The 25,098-nt window shown below is 42.4% G+C and overlaps 8 protein-coding genes across 16 annotated transcripts in view; 4 read left to right on the top strand and 4 right to left on the bottom strand.

Moving 5' to 3' along the window:
- Ac76E (adenylate cyclase type 2 Ac76E) overlaps positions 1–900 on the top strand; it is a 40,183-nt gene extending 39,283 nt beyond the window's left edge. For all 5 annotated transcript variants that reach the window (XM_018008345.2, XM_018008344.2, XM_018008343.2 and 2 more), the window contains 2 exons: positions 406–648; positions 719–900. In XM_018008345.2, coding sequence (XP_017863834.1) covers positions 406–648; positions 719–850 — 375 coding nt within the window. In that variant the 3' untranslated portion in view covers positions 851–900. The remainder of the gene's footprint in view (positions 1–405; positions 649–718) is intronic.
- A 1,472-nt stretch (positions 901–2,372) lies between these two features.
- Positions 2,373–9,513, top strand: LOC108612393 (uncharacterized). Of its 3 annotated transcripts, XM_089467238.1 has the most exons (6): positions 2,373–3,108; positions 3,167–3,447; positions 6,200–6,474; positions 6,536–6,649; positions 6,714–7,268; positions 7,329–9,513. In XM_089467238.1, exons 3-6 carry the CDS (start codon positions 6,356–6,358, stop codon positions 9,124–9,126), a joined length of 2,586 nt encoding a protein of 861 aa, XP_089323364.1. In that variant the 5' UTR covers positions 2,373–3,108; positions 3,167–3,447; positions 6,200–6,355; the 3' UTR covers positions 9,127–9,513. The 3 variants fall into 3 exon arrangements, with proteins under 3 accessions (XP_089323364.1, XP_089323363.1, XP_089323362.1); XM_089467237.1 differs by lacking the exons at positions 2,373–3,108; positions 3,167–3,447 and adding an exon at positions 4,548–4,945; XM_089467236.1 differs by lacking the exons at positions 2,373–3,108; positions 3,167–3,447 and adding an exon at positions 5,126–5,539.
- LOC108614300 (uncharacterized protein C16orf52 homolog A) lies at positions 3,638–4,430 on the bottom strand. The gene is made up of 2 exons (XM_018008359.2): positions 4,290–4,430; positions 3,638–4,223 (listed from the first exon to the last, which is right to left on the bottom strand). Exons 1-2 carry the CDS (start codon positions 4,390–4,392, stop codon positions 3,823–3,825), a joined length of 504 nt encoding a protein of 167 aa, XP_017863848.1. The 5' UTR covers positions 4,393–4,430; the 3' UTR covers positions 3,638–3,822.
- A 90-nt stretch (positions 9,514–9,603) lies between the features above and the next one.
- hale (hale-bopp) lies at positions 9,604–11,756 on the bottom strand. The gene is made up of 2 exons (XM_018008350.2): positions 11,308–11,756; positions 9,604–11,245 (listed from the first exon to the last, which is right to left on the bottom strand). The coding sequence occupies exons 1-2, from the start codon at positions 11,562–11,564 to the stop codon at positions 9,868–9,870; spliced, it is 1,635 nt and encodes a 544-aa protein (XP_017863839.1). The 5' UTR covers positions 11,565–11,756; the 3' UTR covers positions 9,604–9,867.
- schuy (schumacher-levy) lies at positions 11,748–13,761 on the top strand. The gene has a single exon (XM_018008347.2). It carries the CDS (start codon positions 11,887–11,889, stop codon positions 13,738–13,740), a length of 1,854 nt encoding a protein of 617 aa, XP_017863836.1. The 5' UTR covers positions 11,748–11,886; the 3' UTR covers positions 13,741–13,761.
- Position 13,762: 1 nt separating this feature from the next.
- Positions 13,763–18,814, bottom strand: LOC108614293 (uncharacterized). Its single transcript, XM_018008346.2, has 4 exons — positions 17,019–18,814; positions 15,223–16,953; positions 15,078–15,164; positions 13,763–15,016 (listed from the first exon to the last, which is right to left on the bottom strand). The coding sequence occupies exons 1-4, from the start codon at positions 18,716–18,718 to the stop codon at positions 13,786–13,788; spliced, it is 4,749 nt and encodes a 1,582-aa protein (XP_017863835.2). The 5' UTR covers positions 18,719–18,814; the 3' UTR covers positions 13,763–13,785.
- Positions 18,815–18,949: 135 nt separating this feature from the next.
- On the bottom strand, positions 18,950–21,249 carry LOC108614295 (uncharacterized). Its single transcript, XM_018008348.2, has 2 exons — positions 20,146–21,249; positions 18,950–20,089 (listed from the first exon to the last, which is right to left on the bottom strand). The coding sequence occupies exons 1-2, from the start codon at positions 21,081–21,083 to the stop codon at positions 19,195–19,197; spliced, it is 1,833 nt and encodes a 610-aa protein (XP_017863837.1). The 5' UTR covers positions 21,084–21,249; the 3' UTR covers positions 18,950–19,194.
- A 269-nt stretch (positions 21,250–21,518) lies between these two features.
- On the top strand, positions 21,519–25,095 carry LOC108613708 (uncharacterized). 3 transcript variants are annotated; one of them, XM_089467239.1, is made up of 14 exons: positions 21,519–21,676; positions 21,750–21,779; positions 21,840–21,878; positions 21,944–21,982; positions 22,040–22,075; positions 22,138–22,176; positions 22,238–22,279; positions 22,344–22,382; positions 22,460–22,483; positions 22,561–22,584; positions 22,645–23,520; positions 23,580–23,729; positions 23,946–24,185; positions 24,244–25,095. In XM_089467239.1, exons 1-14 carry the CDS (start codon positions 21,654–21,656, stop codon positions 24,890–24,892), a joined length of 2,250 nt encoding a protein of 749 aa, XP_089323365.1. In that variant the 5' UTR covers positions 21,519–21,653; the 3' UTR covers positions 24,893–25,095. The 3 variants fall into 3 exon arrangements, with proteins under 3 accessions (XP_089323365.1, XP_089323366.1, XP_089323367.1); XM_089467240.1 differs by having other exon boundaries at positions 21,521–21,676; positions 21,759–21,779; XM_089467241.1 differs by lacking the exons at positions 21,519–21,676; positions 21,750–21,779; positions 21,840–21,878 and having other exon boundaries at positions 21,946–21,982; positions 22,138–22,169.
- The last annotated feature ends 3 nt before the right edge of the window (positions 25,096–25,098 follow it).

Below are 25,098 nucleotides of genomic sequence, written 5' to 3'. Positions count from 1 at the left end.
TTTCCTCAATTTTATTTCAATTGGGTCACATTTGAGAGACACAGGCAAAAGACCAATTTCGACTGCTCGAATCTGATTTACTGTTTAAATGTCTCTTAATCGCTATTTAGTAGTTTAATTAAACCGTGTTGGCGCACACAAAGCGCACCCAGCAGTTAAATCAAACAATGACCCTTCACAAAATAGAAAATAAAAGTAAGGGAAAAAAAGGGATTCTAAATGAGGGTTGGCATTGGGCAGGGATTAGCCAAACTTTGGGCAGCATACGCTCAATTGGCTTTCACGTCGGCTGACCAGGCCAATAAAAGCGACAACGAGCATAATGAAAATACCCAAACGCCAACGTGGAGTAACTTTTGTTCATACTCGTTTTTTTCGTTTTTTATCTTCTGCAATTTCGTTTAGGATGAGAAACGTACCGAGGAGCACAATGTGGTCATATTGGTTGAATTTGCGATTGCTTTGATGTCCATATTGGATTCAATTAATCGCGAGTCGTTCCAGCGCTTCCGCTTACGCATCGGCCTGAATCACGGTCCGGTGATTGCGGGCGTGATTGGCGCCCAGAAGCCACAGTACGATATATGGAGCAACACCGTTAATGTGGCGTCCCGCATGGACTCATGCGGCGTCATGGGCCGACTCCAGGTGAGTGACAATAGTGACATCTCCTTCTGGCCCAGCCTCTCACTCATCAAAACTCTTTTATATGCGGCAGACAACGGAGAATACAGCCAAGATATTAATGGCCGCCGGATATGAGTGCGAATGCCGGGGCCTCACCTACGTCAAGGGCAAAGGCAATCTAGTCACATACTTTGTAAAGACACCCTTCGATGGGAAATTGTAATTGGAAGCGATCCAATAAAAAGCGCGCAATTCGTTCTTGTTAATAGTAAATGCTATTTGTGTATAGATACATACATACATATTTATGTTAAGGCATGTTGTTATTTATTTCTGTTGGAACTATGTTATTTAAGTGATTTCATGAATTTTAAGCATTTAATTTGCGTTGCACATTAAGAATTATATGCATTAAGTGTTCGTCTTAGTTAATGTTTAATTGTTATTTAGCACAAATTGCGTAGCTCACTTAAACAGCGAATAATTATATAGAAAATATTGCTTAAGGAATACAACTATACTCGTCTGAACAGAGAACTAACTAACTTTAAATAACAAATGCAAATTAGCCCACCCCAAAGTAAATAATCAACACATTAATCACATTATTATAGGACATAGCCTATTTATTGAGTGGGTGCTCCAATAGATGCTTGAACTAATTGCCAATCTTTCTATTATTGTTATTATTATCTATTGGAGCACTCCATTTAATTTCTAATCTTCGAAAGTTAAACAAACTATGTGCCATCAGAGCTCTAGCAATGTTGGAGACCTCAAACGATCTATGTAACTGTATATTTTTTTACCAAATAATTTTTGATATTGTGCCACTCTTTCTGAATAAATAACATCCAAACTGAGCGAGTCAAAGAGTCCCTAACTGAACATATCCCATCAAATATGAGCTATACCTCCGATACACACTATTCTGATGATTGTTTCTTATCTATGGAAAATTAATGTGTGCATGCATATCTGTCTATTTGCTATCAAGATTTACAAATATCCACAAAATAATCGAAATATTTACGAATGTATTAAATATATATTCATTTGAATTTGTTAAAAAAATATATATAAAATAATTACACATACATAGTGCAGTGCTTTTTTTTTATAAATACATATAATAAAAATATTAATAAGTATTTCAAGTTGTTTGGCTATTTAGAAAATATGCGATTATTGTAACTGAATAATTTTATCAAATACTATTTATTAAATAAAATATACAATAAAAGACAAGGAAGTGTTTTCATTCATATGCGAGTTTACGTTCATCCCACAGTCAACAGTTTAGATAACTTTAAATATATTAGGATACCAGGTATAAGGGGCATCAGTTGCACCAGACGGTAAGCAAATAACCCATCATTATCAGTTACAAGATAGCCCTCAGATCATACTAAAAACTTGTTATATTTATTTAGGCTATGGCTATGTAAAAATAGATAGTCAAAATAACCATATATAAGACCATACCTTTCCATACGATGAACTAGAAACAAAATAACACTTGAATATAAAGCATCGAGTCTCGTCTTTCACTCTTTTATGCTCATCTCCGTTGTCCAACGTTGTCAAGTACTTGTTGCGACGCCCATAGTCACTGGTTCTGTACTAGAGGCTTACAATGAACGAGAAATAAAACTAACTAGGCTTGGTTTAGTACCAAGAATAAAAAATACTTATATTCAACACATTGAAGTTGGCTTTGGAGCAAGTGTCAGAAATTGAACTTAACGTAAAGTTTGCTTGTAAGTCTTCAGTCAGAGAGTAGAATTTGTTACAACACTGTGCGCCATCTAATTGTAAATATTGTTTTCTTGAGATATTTATTTATTGCAAGACAAAATTAACGTAAAGTCAAATCGTTCTCCGAACAGCTAGTATTTCGTTTTATTATGTCTGTTTTGTTTGCGAATTTATATTTAAGCTATTCGTCGCGTATCTCTGTTTTCTGAATCTGGCCAACATAACGGCGAAGCGCCCTTACACGCTTACCAACCAGTATAAGACATTCTTGGGCATACCTTATGCGACACACCCAGTCCTGGAGATCCACGAACGGGAGTATCAGTACACGCTGCCAGCAATAGCTGCCGCATTAGCCTGCATGGGCTGTGATACTCTGCACTCGCTGTGTCTCCGATTTTTATCCACCGAAGAGTTTCATCACCGCTTGTGGAAGTGGATGATTAAGATTTTCTGGTTGTCGAAGAGTCTCTGGCTGGTTTTATACGTGATTGGTTTCGTCTCAATACTGCGTGCCCATCATCAGCTTTACTTGGCCACTTATGGCCTGCGGCTGGAGAATGCTGAAGATATGTTGACTAGTTTGAAATGTCAGTTCGCGTGGCAAACAACGGTCTTTATATTCGCAATTTTATGCTGGATGGAGGAGGACACTCTAAGCAAGAACTACTACAAGCTGTTGGTGTATGAGCATGACTATCACATCTAAAATCTGATCACTTGGTATGTACACAAAAAATCTTTAAGTTATATTTATATTCTTCATGCCCTAAGTGGACAGCCGTCAAGTGGTGTCCGGTTGCAATGCCTTCCATCAGCACAATTTTAAAAATGAATACGTGGCAATGCATTTGCTCAGCATTGCTTATCGTGTCGTATTTCTGAATCTGAATCTGGATCTCATATTTTATTCAAGACGGCCTTTTTTACATATTGACACAACGCAGGCGCAAAGGCGGCGATAATCCAGTTGCCATTTGACCGTTCATAAGTACGCCGTCTTTTACATTTAAAACCGAAAGTGTTGTGAAGAAAAGTATCTAAAATTTGTATATTTTAAATGTGAGTAAATGTCAGATTTATTACTCTTTTTTTATTTGTTTATTTAATTGTTAGTAAATGTAAATGCCTAGCCGAAATGTATAGTTTTATATGTTATATATAGTATAAATATATATATGTATGTATATAAATCAAAAGAAAAATCAAACACTTAAATACTAACGAGATTTCAATAATCGTCGCAGGACAGTTCTATGTTGTTCAAGTAGCATTAAAAAATATTTTTTTAAAATTATTGAATAAATTGATATGAACAGTACACATAAAAACAAAATATGTAACAAATCACAGAAAATATGTAAACAAATTGTACTTAAAACCTTAATACTAGGTGTCCTCTATATACACGTAAATCTATTCAATGGACTGTACGCTTTAGAAGTGTGGCAAGCAGACTTTACCGGCAAACAGTTCTGAGACAACTGTTATCCACAGCGCTAGCACAAACATTATATATGATATGCCAATTTTAAACGTATTTGGCAGCTGATACGCTTGTCCGCCTATCTCCTCAATATGGAATCCCAGGGGAAACACAACCGCTGCCATACAGAACAGAACCATTGCAGCAAAGCCCACCCAGCGAGCATATGGAATAACGTTGCGGTCCCAAGTGCTGGATGCCAGCAATATAATTGTCGTGGTGATACAAATGCAGCCGATGAAAATGCAAACGAGCGCGATTAGCCATTCCGGCTGAAGATCTGGAGTGTAGCAAACCTGTGGGCGGTTATACAGCGTCATGCAAGTCCACATTAGGCCAAGACGTATGTCCCCTACAATATACAAAAACAATAAATTATTATTGCTTAGCTTTTGTTGGTGTTTTAAACAGCGGCTACCAGCTTCCTCTGTAATTATCCAATCGGGCAGAGCTAGACTAACAATAGCGAACACATCGGCGGCCATGAACAGCGTAGCACTAATTGTCGTTAATTTGTCCATATTTATTGCACAATTTCCACGTTTTCAGTAAATTTATTATTATTTTCCAATTGTTTCTACTCTTTAAGTGACAATGTGACCAGAGAAAATGAAAACGAAAATACGGGTGGGAATCGGGCTGCCAACTCTGCCAATAGCTGTTGCCTTGTTATCGACTAATCGATAAGTTTTAAATAAAATTCAAAGTTTTTGCTTACCCGCTCAATTAGAATATATCTCTAACCATAGGAATATATAAAAAGAAAAAGGGATGATATAACATTTTATTTATTTTTATTAAACTTGTTTTACTATATTTAATGATTGTATATGGTTAAATATGACGTTTAATTTATCTTAATCTATTTCCAACTGCAAGTTTGACAGCTATGTCGACAAAGCCTTTGACAACTTATCTTTATTTCGCATCCTAGCCACATTTAGCGGTTTTAATATAGAATAGCTATTAATAGAACAGTAAACAATTGTCATTTAAAATTAACACGGCCGACATTTCTACGCTGCAACGTGTCTCAGGTGCGGCGAAGGCGTTTGAAATACATTACAATTACGCGTAAGAAAAAAACTACATTCATACGAGTATGCCAGGTGAATGTGCCATAAAGGAATTACGCTGACGTGTCCTTACCGTTAGGCAAGCTCCGTTAATCCTGTGTTGTTGGTGTTATTCTAATACGAACGAATTGCTGTATAGCAATATCTGAGCTCTTTGATCTACATATGTATGTATGTATGTATGTATAACGGGTGAATCCAGCTCACATGTTTAGTCCACTATTTGTTTCACTTTATAAGTATAGTGTGCCATAATTTTACGGCCGGCGGGTGGTGTTTCCGTCGCCTTTAACACAAGTAGAAATGCAAAAATAATAATAATAACAGAAAACGTTGCATTCATTCAGTTTTCGGCGGTGCAACACGACGCTCGCTTTCTATCGGTATCGGCCAACTCAAATTTCGTCGCGCCAGCGTCGGCGTCGTCGTCATCGAGAGCCGAAACCAAAATCAAACGGGACCTCCTGTCAAAAGGGAACGTTATGTTTATTATTTGTCTGCGCTTGAGAGTAACGAGTCGCGATTGTAAACAAACAAAATTATGCTTAATTGCCCAATTCGCGGGAAACGCAAGAAAAAAACCTAAAGTTTTGTACGTACAGAAATACTTATGTACATACATATGTAAATACATAGATACATATGTAAATACATTCACACATATGTATACATACAAATGGCGGTGAACATTTCGAATTGACATAAGCCTACACATGTTAAAGAATTAAGCTTATAAATCATTGTTTATCTAATTACAAATGGAAATTAAAAATACGACTTAAGATAACTGAAACAAATATAATGTGCACCCTGAATAAACAATAAAAATATTTCAATAATGAAAGAATGGCATCGAAATCGGCTTTAAATAATTTTCTAATTATAATGCTTAATAACATACCTATGTATAAATATTGAATTGACTTCATTTTGTTTAAAATATTAAAATAAACTGTTCTAATTCTGCCTCATAAAGGTAGTTAATGTTAATAAACATATTAGAAGCGTATTGTGATCTGCAGCTCAAAACGCTGACGTGTGCGAATTGACGCGAATTGGTGTTTAGTTTACAGCAACAAGATGGTAATTTGAGGGCGAACAATGCAGAAAATAAACGTCGCAGCAGGTTACAATAATTAATAATAATTTATTAACCGTTATACGAGATGTATATATGTACATACATATGTATGTGTGTATATAAATATGAAGAGCTGAGCTTACGTCGTATTTCTTTTCTTTTTACTTTTAGCGTGGATGGACAAGTTGGAACGAGCAGTGCGAAGCTTGCCAAGTCCAATGTAAACAAAAATCAGATTTCCAAATCGGAGAGCCTGCAATTGAATTAGCTTCGCTATTAAATGAGAGTTTGTTGTAAACATTGATAAGTGCTATAAAAGACAAACGCATGGAGTCGCATGAGAGCAGTCGTCAAACGGATATGGCGGCGGACGATTCAAAGTTTGAGTCAGAGGCAGAGTCTGATTCGAGCCATGAAACAAATAATGGAGAGCTACCAGACCTGGAGTAAGTCGTATATAAACTTTGCTCGCGTATTCAGAAGAAATAATTACATTTTGTGGCATAGGCAAATCAAGGAAGATGATAATTCTGCGCAAGAGTGTAACAAGGCGAAGGAGAATCGGCTGAAAGAGCGTGAGGAGCGACCACTTGTTCTGGAGGAAAGGCACTCGCTTTCTATGTAGTTATTCTAAAGGAAATTAAGTATACAAAAATTTATCTAACTATGCTTTCGCTTCACCCAGAGCCGAAACAAAGAAGCGTCGGGCCAACGTCTACTCCAATGAGAATCTGTTTATACCCAAAGAGTTGGCTCGGGGTAAGCTCTATCTGCGCAAATATCAGTCTTTGGATCAAATTAGTAAAAACACTGATTACTGCATGAGAATGCTCAAATTTCCGGTTGGATCGGGTCGAGCGCGTTACGTAGCCCAACAAATGAAGAGGAAAAAAACAAAGAAATTAATGGAAGTTCCAAAAGAACTACCCGACGAGACAACGTCAAAAGAAAAATGCGAGATCTCAGTAGACAGCAGCAATGAAGAGTTGTACATCAAGCAAGAGCCGAACGAAAGCCCAGAGATAGATAAGTTTGATGACTTGAACCAGGCTCTTAGCATGACCAACCTCAACTTGGAGCATACGAATAGAAATCAGCTACACAGCGATGACGAGGGCTGCATCATACTGGAAGAGATACTCAATACGTCTTTATCCGGCTCCAAAGAGGATGGCACCGAGGAGTTCATAGAGGTCGTCTCCAATCGTCAACTTAGTCAAGCTGCGAACTTAGAGTTAAAGTGAGCAAAGAGTGTACTTTCGATGTGCATGTGTGTGTACCTAATTTAGACTACTTGCAGGCCCAAGAGCGAAGATGAGCCGCTGGACAAGCCAGAGCCGCTGGTGGACAAGCAAGAGCCGTTCAAAATGCCACTCTTACGTTGGCACAATCCGGACGGGAATGAGCAGGATATCAAAATGGGAGTTGTGGAGGAGCTGGAGCATATGAGTTTGTCGGCCAATGTGGGCTTCAATGGGGTAACAACAGCGGCCGCAGTTCATGTGGAACAACGAGAGGAGCAGCTCAATGGACAGTTTCAGAATTTTTCAGATGTGTCTCTAGACGAATTCCAGATACTAGAAAGAATGAAACAACAGCAACTGGAGCATACAGAAGATACAGAGCTACAACAACAATGTTACGATACTGCTACAGAGCAACAATGTGAGGAGCTAGAAGAGTCGCCGCAGCAGCAGTTGCCAGCTGAAAGTATGCAATATATTCCTAATGGGCAGTATGCAATGCCCACTGAGCGAGTCACAACCTCAAGTTATGCGTCCAGTGAGACGCCACACCTGATGCCAGACACTGTCTTGCCGCCCCTTTATCCTGGCAACCAACTGCAATCTACTATCGTCAACAACAACAATCTGTTGTCGAATGAAAATATGCAACAGCATATAGAGCGAGCCGATTATATGCAGCAGTGGAATAAAGATAGCTTTGATAAGTATGATTACTCGCAGCCAACTGCACAGCAACAGTTGTTACATAACTGGCAGCAGCAGCAGCAGCAGCATCAACAACAACAACAGTTACATGACTGGCAGCAGCAGGTGGAGGCGGAAGCGCAGGCGCAGACGCAAGCTCAGGCTCAGGCTCAAGCGCAAGCGCAAGCTTTGCAGTTACAGCAGCAGCAAAATTACTTTCAAAAGCAATATTTAGAAGCGGGTCAAAAGGAGTTGAGCCAGCTCAATGCACAGTATCAGAAACTGAAAGGCCATGAGGATAAGCAGCTCAAGGAATTTAGCAAGGCACTCAAGGAGATCCATGCGAATCGGCTGATTTGTGAACGCGAACATGCTGACTATCATAGAAAATTCATGATTAAAATGATCGAGAGCAAAAAGCAAGAGGAGACTATTCAGGCCCATAAGAACGAAATAAAAAGACAGCTGGATGCTGAACTAAATAGCCTGCAAGAGCGCATTGCTAAAAAGCAGCACCAGCTGCAGGAATGTTCGCGGTCATTGCAATGGCAGCGACAACAATACGAATACCAGCAACAACAACAACAGCAGCAACAGCAACAGATGCAGCAGCAACAGCAGCAGCAGCAGCAGCAACTGCAATTCGGATTCAGTCAACAACAACAACAACAACAGCCTTTCCTTCCACGTTTGCCGCCACCCGCCTATCAACCGCGTTTGCAATGCTTTCAGGATGCATTTGCACAGTGCGTAGCCAGGTCCAAGTCGCCAGGTTCACAGCTGAAGGGACAGCGCCGACTCTTGCCAGCACCGCCGCAAGTTGTCTACATGCAACCTCCGGTGACAGTTCGCTCAAATGAATTCCAATCCTACAGCGATAGCATTCTGCCACATCGACACACGCTGGACAGATGCAGCACTCCGCATCCACTTCAATCCACATCGAATGGCCTTGTGAATCCTTGCAGAACAAACTACCCAAGCTTTGCTACGGCAACAACCACAAGCAATATAATGGCAACTGGCCATCATGTTACGCTGACTGAAACTCCGACTCCTGGTGGCAGGAGCTCGTTGAATCCGGCAATTGAGCAAACTGCGATAACGTCCATTATGAGCAACTATGTCTCCAATTATCTGAACGATATGGAGTCAAACAATTCCTAACTATAGACTAATTATAGCTAATTACTCTATTTGTGATCTGTTGTTTATGCTATAAGTGCTTTGAATGAGAGCAGTGTTCCTATTACAATTATTATTGCGAGTATTTTTATATGTGTGTACATAAATGTATGCATATATATATTTATGTTAATATTTTTTTAAGCATTAGCTGTGGTCTTTGATTTACTTATATTTTGTTACAGATATTCACACTTTGATAGCTTTTTCCATTCGATCAATGCTTGACAGCAGTCGATTAAGGTAATAAATAATAATATAAATCACGTGATGAACAAGATAAACTCCTGCTCAACTGCCTCGCCTATTGTAGGCGTGTCAAAATGTACAACATTGATTTTTTAATAAATTAAATTGCTGGACCGTGAATGAATGCGAAGCAGTCGAATGTGTCCGACTTTACGTAATTGAATTTTATAATTTAGTTGTATGAAACTCTATAAGATTATTAAGACACGATTATTTTTATATTAATCAAAAGAAGCAGATTTTCCTATGTCCCATTTTACAACATTAATTGACTGTTGCTTAAATGATTAAGGAAGCCAGTCAACTAGTTCAGAAAAAAGACTTAGGAGGTGCTGACCAATTGACTTATCTTATGAATATGATTCTTAAAAATTTGAATTATTTATATGTATACTCAGTTTGCATTTCATTTCATTGGATAGATACTATTACCTTCTGGATGGAGGTTTTTGACAGCATCTCAAGCGTAAGCCTCTAGAATCTCTGGTTCCATTCACCGCTTTGACGACCGCCCGCCGGATAACGCCAATAAGAGCAGCGTGGATGATACCAGCCATTGTTGGTACATTCATTTCCACTACAATTGGCAGTGGCTCTTGCGTGACCATATGCACTAGCCCGCCCATAGGTGGTTGCATTACCATATCCACAAGCATTGGTATTCCCGTTTCTATTTGCCATCGTGCATCCATTGGCTGTTCTGTAAGCGTCTTTACTATCATATCTATTCCCAATTCCATTACAATTTCTACTTCCCAAGATGGTTCCGCTTCTGTGTGCAAAGCCATTTCCATTGCTCTGTGAATTTCCGTTTCTATTTTCGAGTGCATTTCCTCTTGCTTTTGCATTGCGATTTCTATTTGCCAAGGAATTTGGCGTTCTACAACCCGAGAGCCGATGCGAAAAACAAGTCTCTGACTTTCGAGACTTTTGACCAGTGCTCACAGTCGTTACATTGGAGGCGACTCTCTTGCATATCGATTTGGGAGGAGTTGCTGGTGGTGATGAGGTACACGGATAGGATGTGTTCATTGGTGCCCAGGTTGCTGACTTCCTTGGTGTTTCTGTTGCGCACTTTGCGACCGAGGACATACTTGGCATGGGCAAGCTTTGTTGATTCAGCTCCTTAGTTTCTTGCGTGGCACGCTCTTGGGGCAGGATTTCCAGGATAAATATGGGCTGCATTGGGTTCGTGCATGCGCCAGTCCCTTGGACTCCCATAATACGACAGGGCAGATCAAAGCTCCTTCCAACTGTTGACTGATCACCCAGAAAAGTTGGTATTAACTGGATTTGGCAGGGCTGCAGCTGTGGCAGTTGCTGCGGCAGTTGTTGTTGCTGCACTTGTTGCTGTTGCTGTGGGAGTTGCTGCTGCTCCAGCTGTGGACACTCGCACTGTGCAGGCTGCTGCGGCTGTTGCTGCTGCTGTTGCAGTGGCCAAGGCTGTTGGCCTATAGTTTGGGAGAAACCACAAAACGAAGTCAGTTGATGCGTGCACGGAGCAGGCGCAGATTGAATGCTGCCAAACAAAATGGGCAGTTGCAGATGAAATTGTGGCGGCTGCATCTGCTGTAGGGATTGCATGTTATGCACCGCTGCCTGTTGCTGCGGCTTTCCGGTCTGTGAGCGATCCATTTGGCAGTCATTCTCAAATTGCGTGTACTGGCTGTCCCTCGACAGTGGCTGCTCTTCCGGGCACGGCTGCGCAGCCGCCTGGTACAGCAGTGGCGCCTCGAAGGGGCTGTCGATATGTTGAAAGGAAAATGGGCTGCCCGGCGGAGTTTTGACTGACATTGATTCGTTGCCCGTATCGAAGTCGTAACAATTGGGCAATGGAACATTGCAGTCGAAGCTTTAAGAGAAAGATGAAATGTCCATTAAAGAGAAATATTGGAGAAGTTGTTGCTGCTGTACCTTAAACCCTCTGGAGTCTCGGTCACAATGCAAACGCCTAGCTGGGATGCAACTGCCCCGAGTCCTGGCGCTGGTATCAGAGCAAAGCTCCTGTTGACATTTTGTTGCTCTGGCTGTTGCTCTTGTCCTTGCTGCTGCTGCGCCTGTTGCACCTGCTGCTGCTGTTGCTGCTGCTGCTGCTGCCCACCATTCGAGCCCAAAACTCGACCGGATGAGGTCGCATTGATATGATGCTCACAGCTCTGAGTACAAAACATTTCTGCACGCGATCTCTAGCCCACTTACACGCCCACTTCAGTTGCAACAACGGACTGCGAGGCAGTTGTGACAAATCACTTCTATACATATATTTACCTAATTTTGCTCATTTTATGCTACAAATACTATCAATAATACAAAATCTTTCCTGGCTTCGGCCTACTACATTGAAAAGCTCAACCACTTCCGGTTAAGTAGGCGGGAATTTTGTACAGCGTGAGGTCATAACAAAATCCAGATGTGAACTTCTAATAACAAACTTTATATACACATACCAAAAAACTTTTTTTTTTCGGATCCCAAAAAATCAGAAACTTAAGAATGCCCACCGTGGCGCATGAGTCGAATGACTATGACGCCAGTCAATCGAATCAGAATAATGGAAAACGCAGCTTTCTGATAACAGTGGACGATAATGGTAAAATCGATGTTCGGCCCAGCGACCAGGTCGAGCAAGTCCGAAGCCCGAAGAAGATGCGCAACGTCTCTGCCAAGTCGTCGAAGAGGGGAAAACAGCGCATACGCATAGCGCTGCTCGAGGAGAGTTCGGATGGCGAGGTGGATAACAGTGGGGAGACGAATGACATCATTAGCATTGATGCGCGTTCCTTGGAGACAATGCACGATCGCTTTGTCAAGAGCTACAATAAGAAGCTGCGTGGCAAGCCCAGCTTTGTGGTGCTCGAGGATGCGCTGATACGCAAACGGGTGGAGGAGACGCTGCATGCCCCCAGCAGCCACTCGCATGCCGAACAGCAGACAACGCCCGCCGATATGAGCGCCCATATGGGCTCCCAGACGGACGAGTTTCTGCTGAAGTGCGCGCTGCGAACGAGCACGATCAACAAGGGCAGGAGTCGAGGCTGCCAGGCGACAGACGCCAGCTGCATGTTGCCGGAGTGCACCTGCTGCCAGTGCACAGCCAATAGAAATAACACCAATGTGAAATCGCTGCGGCGACTGGGCGAGATGTGCGCCGCTCAGCTGGCCAAGCTGAAGCAGACGCCAACTGTTGCTGAGAGTGCTGCAGCACTCAGTGGAAGGGCGGAGGCGGGCACGACGCCACAGGTGACTATCAGCTTCCTGCCAGTTGCCACACACAAAGCATCCACAATTAATGCACAGCAGCAACCTGTAAAGCAGCAACAGCCACAACAACTGCCGGCTGCAAGTTGTGCTCACATCTGTGCAAGCTGTCCATATCTGCAGTCCGCTGGTAGCTGCAGCAACTGTTGCATGCGCTGCCACTGCTGCCAGCAGCAGCAACAATTTCAAGCTTATGCACAGCAGCAGCATCCTGGCCCAGCAGCAACTTATGGCCATTGCTGCAGCAGCTGCTGTTTGTTGAAACCAACAATGGCTCAAACCATGCTCGGCTTTGGCCTTGCACCGGCGATACCTGGCCATTGCAGTCATCACATGTTGCCGTCGCCTGAATCATTTGCACTGCAACAGAGATTGCAGTCAGTAGGAGCCTGTACGGCTCCTTGCCTGTGTTATAGAACGCCAACGGTCAGCATGACCAACTGCAACACGCCGCACTGCCTACACTGCCCGATGCAGCCCCCTTCTTGCATAACCCCTCGCTGCAACGATTGCCAACAGCAACAGCTGTCGCAGCAACCCAAGCAGCCGCAGCAACCTCAGCAACCTCAGCAGCCTCAGCAACCACAGCAACACGGCTGCCACTGTGACAAGAGCTGTTCAGATGTCAAGCCATCAACTACGGTAGAGCTAAAGTCATCTAAATGGCAGTTACAGCGCGAGAGTTCTACGACTCCATCTAAGGAGGCTACACAGTCGAGCCTACACGGGGATACTGAGGCGGATATACAGGCGGATATACTGGCGGACCCACAGGAGGATATATATTGTGATATACAGGAGAAGGCAGGTACGGAGCTGCATGCCAACGCATCCCAAACGACTGTCAGGCATATGAGGACCTACAGCAGCAAGCGCAAGGATGAGCAGAAGCTGGACACGTCACAGCAGCAGAAGGCTAACTGTGCGCGCAACAGGGCGGGCGGCAGCTGTGCGCCTGGAAAGGTATTCTTGGCGCGCTTTGGACGCACCTGCTTGATACTGAAGCCCTCCTCATCCACAGCGCCGCCACGATTGCTGACCAGACGCGTCTGTCGCTACACCTGGTCACACAAATTGGAAAAGAACTAAATAAAGCAAAGGTTGATCCGACTTCTGTTGTCTACAATTTATTACCTAATTACGGTTGGAGTATTGTCTGGGCATGCACGGCACGCCATATTTGTACAAAGTGCCCTGATAGAAGGAATCTGTAATATTTCTAGCAACTCCGTTACGTTGCATGTCGGCCGGATGGACTGTCTGTGGCATCATCCTCCGAAATTGTTGTTGCGGCCCATAATCCGCTTGCAGCTGTTGATAACATTGTTCCAATGTTGCATAGCCATTGCCCCATTGGTGTTGCTGCACCTGCGGCAACCGTCTCAGCTGTTGCTCCTGCTGCAACATTTGCGGTCGTTCTCTTCTATCATTGAAATTACAATCAGCTTCTGCAACAAGCTTCCTGCGGCACTGTGGACACTCGATGTTTGATTTCAGTTCGTCAATGTCCGTGACCCCTCTGCTTGTCCTTCGCAATTTACGCTTGTTCATAAGCACGACGACATCTTTATCCCTTGCATCGGCTTGATTTCTTTGATTGTCCCTTTCTTCGAAAGGTTTTCTGTGATCTGAACGTCTCTCAGCAGCATCATAAAGGGTTTTATTTGGCAATAGCTCCCGTTTCCCCGGCACTTTGGATGCATTACGATCTTTTTGCGATTGAATTGCTTGTTTGTCATCAGTTTGGGAGTAGCTATTTCTCGTAGTTTGGATATTATCTAAGCATTTGTTCTTGGGGAATGTTTGACGAGAATTATATCTAATTGGGGCCACTGAACTGTTCTGTGATCCCATCTGATTTGTGACGCCCTTTGAACCTGTCTTTTTAGTTGATTCATACTTGGCTGAAGTCTGATTTGCTTTTGCAAAAGCCTCACTGGCACTTAACGACATTTGATAGTCGCTTTCCTTATCGACTTCAGTCGATGCTATGGTTAAGGTGGACTCATACTTGGCTGAAGTCTGGTCTGATTTTGCTAATGCCTCTCTCGTATTTAATGATGTTTGAGAGTAGTTCTGCTTATCGACTTCAGTTGATCTCATCTGATTTATGACATCCTTTGAATCCGTGGCTATAGTGGATTCATACTTGACTGAGGCCTGATCAGCTTCTGTTAGAGCTTCACTTGCATTGAAGGATGTTTGTATGACGTTTTCCTTATCGTCACAAATTGACGGATCTTTCTGCTTATTAAAACCTGACTTATCAGCCTGTGGACCATTGCTTGAATTATCCAAACACTCTGACGGCCGTTGACTGACGCTGTTTAAAATATTTGGTAACTGGCTTTCATCAATCTCTTGCCTATTTTTAGGGGGCAGTACCTCATATTATGAACAGTAAAAGTAAACGAGTTCAAACTTACCATTCATCTGGTTGACAAATGGTGCCCATGTTTCCATCTGTTTCTCCGTTCAGCGGAAAAGGCAAAAGTAACAGCGGAAGTTTCGAACTGAAAATTAATTTTTTTTATTTATGTATTTACTTTTTTTTTTCAAATAAAGACTTACTTTGACTGCGTCTGATTGCAACATTTTTTCATGTCTTGCATCATATCTTCTATATTCGATTCATTCAAGTCTTGAAGATCACACATCAAGCTCGCCTTGGAGTCAACGTCCGCCTTGCTGGGGCAACGTGTAATTGCCTCCACATTATATTCTACCAAAGTGGGAGGATATTCACTATTGTCCTGCTTCAAGCGAGAGAGCTTAAGATTCAGCGAATTTTTAACGAGATGGCATTTTCTACATTCGCTGTTCAAAGAATTCAGATCAGCTTCATCATTTGTTTGGCATGATGAATGACATTGCAGGGGTATTTGGCTCATTGACTTATTAGCTGATTTATCCACACTTGACCTGTCTGCACTCTCTTCTTTTTGCCTCTCGCCATAGATAGAATTATTTGATTTACCTTTGTCAACAATGCGACTATTGCCTACATCGTTAATACGTTTCAAAATCTCTTGAGTAGCTAAGAATGTTTTTTCACATTGCGAGTTGCACCTGCGAACCAGCTGAGCGACAAGTTTCTGTGACTCCTCGGATTGCTTTTGGTTATTTGTCTTGTTTCTGCTCGATTTCTCATTGGCATCAACATTATTTATTATTGGTTCTTTAATGGAAGTCAATAGGTCCTTAAGAGCTTCAGATTTGAGTGAACTTGCTTGTGAACCTTGGAATGATGAGGAACTATTATTTTTGGGCTTCTCTTTAGAAAGTTTACTGCGGCTTCTTTGATTTTGAGGTCCACCGAATGACAGATCTGTTATCTGCTCAGAGCTTCCACCACATGAAGGATCTGTTATCCCTTCACAGCTTGATAGCTTTATGCGAGCTCCAACACATGGAGGATCAGCTATCTGCTTAGAAGTTAATAGCTCTCGATTGGTTGCTATCTTTACCTCAGATAATGCATCATGCGATGATTCTTTTTCTATGTATGAGGATGATATTGTCTTCATCTGCTGGCTTTTCTTCGTTTTCTTACTCAGAGTTGCAGGAACTGGGATTGGCCAAGTATACTTTTTATTATTATTGTCTAAGTTTGAGTTATCGATCTGAATCATTTCTTGACTTTTTATTTTGGATGCCATTGTTACAACAGAGTTTGGTGGAGTTCGATCAGCAGTTTTCTTTAAATCTAATATACTGGATATGTTTTCATCATTGTCTGAGTTCCAATAATTCTGATTCTTTTGTGGGGCCTTTCTACAATAGCTGCAAGTTCCATACTGTGTTGAAAATTCCTTCGGTTTCCTTACAAATTCCTTCGGTTGCCTTCTGAACTCCTTCGGTTGAATTGGTATTTCCCTTGGTTGCCTTGGTATATCCTTTGGTTGCCTCGGTAATTCTATAGGTTTCACTACTTTTTTCTTTTTCTTCAAAGCTTTCTCTGAGACAGTCGACTTGGGCTTCTCCTTCTTTGCAAGATTTGTTGGGTCTGGAGATGGGTCTGCAGCAGCAGGGGGCGGTGCAGTAGGAGTTATACCTCCAAGCGGCATAGTAAGTGAACAGCATCCCACCGGACACAATGTGATGCACAATTTGCAAGCCGACTCAATCGATGGTGCAGGAGAGGACATGTGGTCAGCTGCCTTAACCAAGGCCCCGGCACATTGATCAGGCTGTAGCTTCGTCATATCGCTTGTTGCGAAAAGCTTCGTACCCATGTTACAAAAACATTCAATACATTTGGAAATGGGGATGCAAACTCTCATAGGCACATTGCATTCAAAGCTATTTCAGAACAAAGAGCGTGTATTATTGAATTCAACGATACAAACACCATTCTCAATACTTACCACATATCAGTCATCGGACCAGGCTTTGCTGGTGGCTCGGTAGTCGGCACAGAAGGGGGAAGAGATTGAGGAGCTTTCTTCTTCAGTTTCTTGGGCTTCGTCTTGGGTTTAATCTTCGCTAGCTGCTCACTCTTCGATTTATTGTGTTTTGGCTTGATTTCTTCGGATTTTTGTGGTTGCTTTAATGACTTGGAGTTGAAAGGAAACCCACAAAAACATTTCTCATTTAAATAGCGCTTTAGATCTTCGAAAAGTTTTAAATTATTGCCAAATGCTGTAGGCTTATTATTATTATTATTATTGATTGATTTGATTGGTTTTTGTGTTGCCATTGTTGGAGGCTCTCGGGTAGATCTTTTCAAGGATTCCAAAGCGTTCGATCGACTGTTAAACTGCGGCTTTGCATCACTTCTTGATTTTTTGTCAGATGTCTCCAATCTACCTTTGCGAGGTGCCGAACAGAAACATCTGTTGGACAGCGGCAACGCTTTACAGCCACTTTTGGAATTGACCTCTACCGACTCTCTGTTGGAAGTTGTTGAAGGAATCAACCTACTTCGGTTTGCTGAGTTAGTGTCTGCTCGTCGTTCTTTAGGAATTATTAGAGGTGACGACTGCGAGTACGTTCTCGATGCTAGCTCAGCTGATCCTTTAGTAGACTCTCTTGGCGGTGACGAACACGAGAACGTTCCCGCAGTTGTCTCCACTATTTTTCCATGGCAAGCTTTTGTTGGTGACGACTTACACCAAATTACGGAATCGGTCTTCTCTGTTTTATCACCAAGAGCCTTTAGAGTTGTCAACTTTGAACCAATTTCTGAATCAATCTCTATTAACCCTTCTGAAGCTGTAACATAATACGAAGCGCCTTTCACCAACTCTCCGTTAAGCGTTGTTGAATCAGACGACTTAGACCCCATTCTTGAAGCGACCTCCTCTGATCCTTTTGTAGATTCTACTGGCTCTGACGTCTTGGACTGCATTCTTGATATGGGAAATATTTCTCCGTTAGGAACTGTTAGACCGGACGACTTCGACGACCCCTTTTTCGAGCCGGCCTGCACCACCTCTCCGTTTGGTTCTGTTAGACCAGACGACTTAGACCCTATTCTTAAAGCGGTTCCATTTGTTAGATCTATCGGTGGTGCCGACATACTCCTTATGCTCGTAATGGTCTCCACTTTTTCTTCGTTTAGAGCTGTTAGATGTGATGACAGAGATCCTATTCTTTCAGCATCCTCCACTAAGTTTTCGCTGGGAACTGTTAGAGGTAAGGCGGGCTCTGATGATGCCGCATTCGAAGCGATGCTTTGAAATTCCATCTCTCTCGTGTTTTCAATTTTAATATCAACAGATGGATTTTTACACGGAGATTCAGATGATTTATGGACTATACTTTCAGTGTAAATATTTGCACATTTCATTGCGTTAGTGTCCTTAGAATTTGATAAATCATTACATTTAATCGGAAAAACAGTTAATGTTCGTGTTGCTCTACAGTAACATTTCGTTGTCTTTTGCTTTGTCGAAGCGTTATTGGAAATAGTTTTAGGGCAATTAGAAGACATCTGTCCGTTTTTAGAGGATTTGTCCGTGTGGCTTGCCATTCGATGTGCATAAGACTTTTGCCTAAGGAAGCAACAGCGGGAGCAGTTGCACCCTTCCTGTGGACAGGAACCTATTGCATTCGAATTATACATTTTCTTTAAAAAGCCTTTCCAGCTAGCTTTTCAACAAAAAATCTGTAATTCAAACAAAATATGTCGTCAATCCCATTCACATAAGCAAAAAGTTCACAAATCGAAAGGAAAACCCAAAATTTTGTACCGAAATTATTTGAAAATATTTGAAACGATTGACAGCATTATCAATTCATGATGTTTAACGACATCATCGTCATGTTGAGGTAATTCCTTCTGCAAGCCCACCACTACGTAAATTACTTTTATTCATACTGGACAAATTTTGTGATACATTCGAAACGGATGCATTGACCAAATTGAATGTAGCCCAAATTGAATGTAGCCCAAATCTGGGTGAAGCTCTCCGTTAAATCGAGTCTGTAACGTACCGTACCTTATACATAGGGCCGCTGTTGCACTCCCCTCTCGCTGTACACGGCACGCTACCTTACGAACCCCTTTTCGTGGGTAAAGCCTGCCAGTTGCCAGGCGCCCTATTGGCCACCCGGCCAGCAGCGTGGCATCATGAAACGCATCTTGGCATAACGCTGCCGGCAACAGGGTTGTCTATGTTGATTGCCCGGTAGCTGCGACTGTTGCTGCTGCTGCAGCGGCGGAAATTGTTGCTGTTGTGAAAATGGCATTGGATTCTGTTGCGGCGTATATATTCGTTGGTGTTGCGCTAAACCTGCTGCATTGAAGTACGGCGTGCATGGCTTATTTTCATCGTTCATGGCATAGAAACCAAAGGCTAAAACCGGAGGCTGCCTGACACACGGCACTGAATGTCTTGGCGGTGTCTCTTCGATGTCCGCTAACAGTGGAGGATTTCTATCGATTTGATTCGCCTTCGAAGTGCAACAGGCGTCCTGCTCTCTGTCATTCGTCGTATGAGGCAGCGCCCACATTCGCTTTGTGGCGCAGACTTTGTTCAATTGCATTTGAACCTGATCGATGTGAGCCTGAGCCTGTTTCATTTGCGTCTGCAGTTGCTGGGCCAACATTTCCGTCAGACCGGCTGGGTTACTCTGAACCGGCACCTGGTGGAGCACTGGCACGGATGGCCTCTGATGGCCGGTCATGTTGCAGCATGAGCTGGGCTGCATCTGTGGGCCCGCATAGCCGTTGTGTTGCTGTGGCATGCACGCCGGCCTGCTCCAGCCACAATTGCTACACGGACAGCCACTATTCATTCTGCTGTTTGACTGGGTCTGGCACTGCTGACATCCGCAGTTCGTTGGCTGGTTCGCATTGATGCAGGATGTCTTTCCCAGCTGACCGGGCGACATGAATGACGACATGTAGAATGTTGGAGCGGGTCGCCAGAAGCTGCTTTGCTCCAAATCGAGCTCCTCTAAGTTCCTCTGGTTCATGTCGGCACTGTCAAAGCTATACAGGGATATCCATGAGTATATTTCTAAATTGAAATTACAGAACACATTTACCATATATATTTCTCCTCGGTTAGCTCACAAGCAGCTACCACGCTCATCTCATTTCCGATCTCTTCACGCACATTCACTGGACTTTTGGGATCATGAAATCCTGGACATTCACATTTCAATGTTTGACTAAAATCCAAATTATTCACCAGTGGATCCTGAGCTGTTGTTGCATCTGGCTCTACTTCGGTTTCGGTTTGTGTTTCCGCTTTGTATTCGATGACGCCAGCGGCCTCAGCATCCGCCTCTGCTTCCTCCGCTTCTGCTTCCTCTGCCTCGGCCTCCTCTGGTTCTGCTTCCTCTGCCTCGGCAACCTCTGGCTCTACATCGTTTTTGGTAAGTTTGGTCTGCTGCTCTAGTTCATCTCTTTCCTTGCTAGTGATTGACGCTTTCGAAGAGCGCATTTTTTTGACACTCTGTGTTGTCTTTGAGGGCTTTCTTCTCTTTACCTGTGCATCCACCATAATCAGTGGTAACGCATCTGATGTCAACATATCCCTGGAGCCTGATCTCTCCAATGACGCAACATTTTGTAACTTTTCCTCCTGATTTTTAGCCAACTCTTGTTCGTTGCCATTCGTACAAAAACTTCGACTTATCTCCAACGCCTCATAGTTATGAATTGGTCGTTGCATATCCACCACATACGGCGCTTCTGTGCGGAACTTTGTTTGTGGTCTAGTCCTGGGTGCCAAGAACACATTTCTCGTGGAACTGCTGAGTAGGCGACGCCGTTGAGGCGAACTACTCCTGTTTCTCGACGGGTATTGAGGCGATAGAAATTGGTTGGTCTGTCCGGCCATGCACCTTAAAGGATCCCGGCTTTGGTTGGCTGTCAAAGGATTAGCAGCAAGGCAGCCCTTCAGTGCATAGTGAGCAGCTGCGTTGTACCACATTGGACTACGACTTCTTGCTTGGCTTCTGCTAACATTTCTGCGCATTTTGTTGACCGCATGCAACCGAATTCAACAACACTTCCGCCCTAATTTACTTTGCTACCACATTACAGAATTTCAATAAACAACTTTGATGTGTTGGAAACATATTTTGAAATGTCAAGTCAATCAGGCGAACTTATGCAGAATATCTAACCAACACAAAAGTACTGTGAATACAGAGAAGAGTCTTCACATTCCTATATCCCATATGCACTAGAGCTATTATAGATCATTGACTGCTATATAAAATATATATAAATCATTTCTATTTATGTTATTCGAGAATCCAATTTAGTATACATATAGTTAATTATCGATTTCTTACTATCAATTAGAAAATGGAATTTAAATAATCCAACTTCTCTTTTAATTCACTCCATAAATAGAAACGTAAACATTCATTTCTTATAGTCATAATAATTTTAGAGGCTTTTCAAGCTCCAGAAATATCTGTAGCATTATGGAAACAAACCTTGATCTAAACATCAAATATTTATTTATTTTTATCTTAGAAAAAAATTATGAGTTAATGTTTCTTACAATGAACTTTTAGGTGGACAAATTGCTTTTAAAATGTGTGCCTGTTATACGGAGAAGTGAGTTCTTCAAGTTCATTCATTTTGATGACTTTTTTTTTTACTTATTTATTTTTTTATTTTTTCTAATAAGTAATTTTAGTTGTCCTTATCAAGAAAATAGGTAAGCCAAATTCATTTTATCTCTTCTTATGACTTATATTGGTAAATTTTACTGTTTTAGCTTTCCGGATTGTGGTGGGCCTCCTTACGAAGATAATAGGTAAGTCAGATTCTACGGGAACTCGAGGTTCTTTTTACTTATATTTGCCAATTCTCTTGCTTTAGCCTTCTGAATCCTGTTGGGTCTCCTTATGAAGATAATAGGTAAGTTAAATTCCACGGGAAGTCGAGGTGGCTTTTACTTATATTCTCTTGTTTTAGCCTCCTGAATCCTGTTGGCTCTCATCAAGATAATAGGTAAACAAAATTCTGCTGCAATGTTACATGATAACTTATATTGGTCAGTTTTCTTCTGTTAGCTTTCTGAATTCTGGGGTGCCTGCTAATCAAGGTAGTGGGTAGGTAATATTATACTGCAATTTATTGCATTACTAACATTGGTAAATTTTCTTGTTTTAGCTTTATGAATTCCAGTGGGGGATCTCCTTATCAAGGTAGTAGGTAAGTCAAATTGTACTGTAGTTTTTTCGCATAGCTTGTATTCATAAATTTTTTCTTATTTCAGCTTTCTGAATTCTAGTGGGTCTCCATATCAGGATATTGGGTAATTTAAATTCTTTTGCAATATTTTCTTATAACATATATTGGTAAATTTTCTTGCTTTACCTCTTCGCATTCCAGTGGGGCTCCATTTCAAGATAATGGGTAAGTCAAATTCTATTGCAATTTTTTCTTATAACTTATGTTGGTAAATTTTCTTGATTAATATCCATATATTCTAGTGTGTCTCCTAATCAAGGTAAAGGGTAAGTGGAATTTTAATTCATGTAATTATTTCTGGTATTTTACATTCTTGATTGTCTCAGCTTTCCCCAGTCCAATGCGTCTCAAAAGAATTATGATGAGCTAAAATTCTCAAATGTGGTGGTGCCCAGCTTTCTGACCAGTCGTGTGAAACCAAAGCCGAAAGCAAAACCCAAAACTTGTCCCAATAAAAAAAAGTGTTGTCAATGCAAAGATGTTGGATGTAATACTTGTGAGCCACCTAACTTTGAGTATCCCCCCGTCTGCAAATGTTGTGGTCAGCTAACTGGTTTTCCTGAATTTCCATCGGTGTGGTCTTCCCCTGATGTTTTTGTGAATCAATTAAATCCCGCTCCAATGAATCCACTGAATCCTATAGATGCTGACCCGTCATTACAGAGACTTCGACCGGCTGGTTTACCTAGCAAGAAATGCCCACCCTTTGATCCCTGTACAGGCAGGGAATTATGGAACCCAATCCAATCAGCACCGCGATTACCCGGTCCTCAATCTATACCAGCATCATTTCCACTGCCAGGAATGAATAACCCGTTTGCTCCTAATATACAGTTTGGATCAGATCCCCAATTGCTCCTAAGCAGATGCAGCTGTCCACCCTGTCCTTCATGGCCAGATATGCAAAGTACGCCAAAGAAAACCTCATCGGGGATCAGCTTAGGCAAATCCAAGGGCAAGAATAAAACCTCGAGCACTAATGCCCTTGGCAAGGCCAAGAACAAAGTCAGAAAAACCAACAGCTATACCCAAGACAAAGGCGTGGACAAAGTCCTATGGCAGCGAGGCGACAAGAGATCAGCATCCGCAGGCCCGAAGCAAAATGATTGTTGTAATTGTTGCAGTGCAAACAGCAAAGGGCCCAATACAGCAAAGAAGACCACACCTGATTATCCTACGACCAAAAAGGTGCCCTCCAAAAAGTAAGTAGTATTGGTGCTCTTATCACTCTTAATGCCAATGTCAATGTCTCTTTCTATAGTGCCGGTGATGGCAGAAAGGTCACCAACTCGCCGTCGGCTGATAAGAATAAGTTCGGCAAGCCCAGCAACAATAATAAGGGCAAACGACAGGGTAACAATGAGATTCAAGTTGTCAACTGCTGCAATGCGAGTCCTGATCTCATGACGCGGTGAGTTATGTGTCAGACACACATCTATATAGCAGCAGTCTCAATTCTACACTCATTCGGCACAACACACAACACAGCTCACAACACACACACACACAAAAAAAGCTCAGTCAATATCAGTAAAAAAAAAATCTGAAAAATTACCTTAGCACCTACAATGAAATAGCCCCTCTTTGGAGTAATATATTGCTCATGTGTTGACATTTTATTTGGCAGCATTTGTAACTCGCTGCAAGTTCCACGTCCACCGGAAAGCTGTTATCTCTTGCTGCCAATTACAATGTCCACCAAGGGTAGAGACAATGCCGGGCAAAATGCCAAAGGTAATAATCAAGGCGCCCAAGAATACAATCCTGCTGCCGGCTATGGCAATAGTGGACCCGAATACAGACCCCAAAACGAATGCGTACCACGCACTATGCGCAACTGTGGTTGCAATACGGAAATCCGTGGAAAGTAAGTTGCGAATCAGAATCCAGCGAATCCCATGTTCATTGATAAATTCCGTGCATAGCTCACAGAACAGGAATATTGAGGGTGGAGCTGACAATGTCGGAGATGATAACAACAATGCCAATGGCTCCGGTTGTACGTCTGGCTGCTGTCGGTGGCCACGACGCGCCTGCTACTATAATGCTTATACGGGTCGCTATTGCTGGTACAATAGCTGCTGCTGCTCCAATGGCTGTTCCAACGGCTGCTCCAATGGCTGTAGCAATTCCGCCGGTGCTTGCTGCCCCTTGCCAGCCAAGTCTCAGCAGTCAAAACCAAACTCAAAGAAGGATGGTAACAAATCACCGAAAAGCCAATCAGCGCCCAAAGACGCCACGAAGAAAGACGATCGCTTCATGGCCGGAGATGTAGCGCCATTCCAGCCGGAAGGCGAAGAACAGGTCAAGCCTTGGATGGGATACAATCAGTACGTGAACAGCAGCGGCCCCAGTGGACTTAATTCGTTCATATCTTTCTCGCCCACAAGGCCACCATCTCCGGGCCACGCCAGTCCGCCTTATATGTCCCAACAACAGCTGCAGCAGCAGCAACAACAGGAGCAACAACAACAGCAGCAGCAGCGGCGAGGATTTAAGAACTCCGGATCGAGGATACCGTCGATGATGATGCCACAACCACAGGCGACGAACATTGACTGGGCGCCACTTTAGAGCTTTTAATGATGACCACTCGATAAATTTGAAAGTGAAATAGGTTTAAATATATATATCAGATTCCGTCTACCATGTTACAGAGCTAGAAACCTATCGGTAGTTTTGATAGTTTCGCTCAACCATATCAAATCTATCGATAGAGCAATATCTCCGTTTTACAAAATTGTATAGTTCAAAAATAAATTGTTTTAAAAACCAAAGTA

This window comes from Drosophila arizonae, chromosome 4, assembly GCF_054131065.1.
Source record: "Drosophila arizonae isolate 15081-1271.41 chromosome 4, UAZ_ARI_1.0, whole genome shotgun sequence".
Lineage (NCBI taxonomy): Eukaryota > Metazoa > Arthropoda > Insecta > Diptera > Drosophilidae > Drosophila > Drosophila arizonae.
This window is presented reverse-complemented; position numbering and strand designations above follow the sequence as displayed.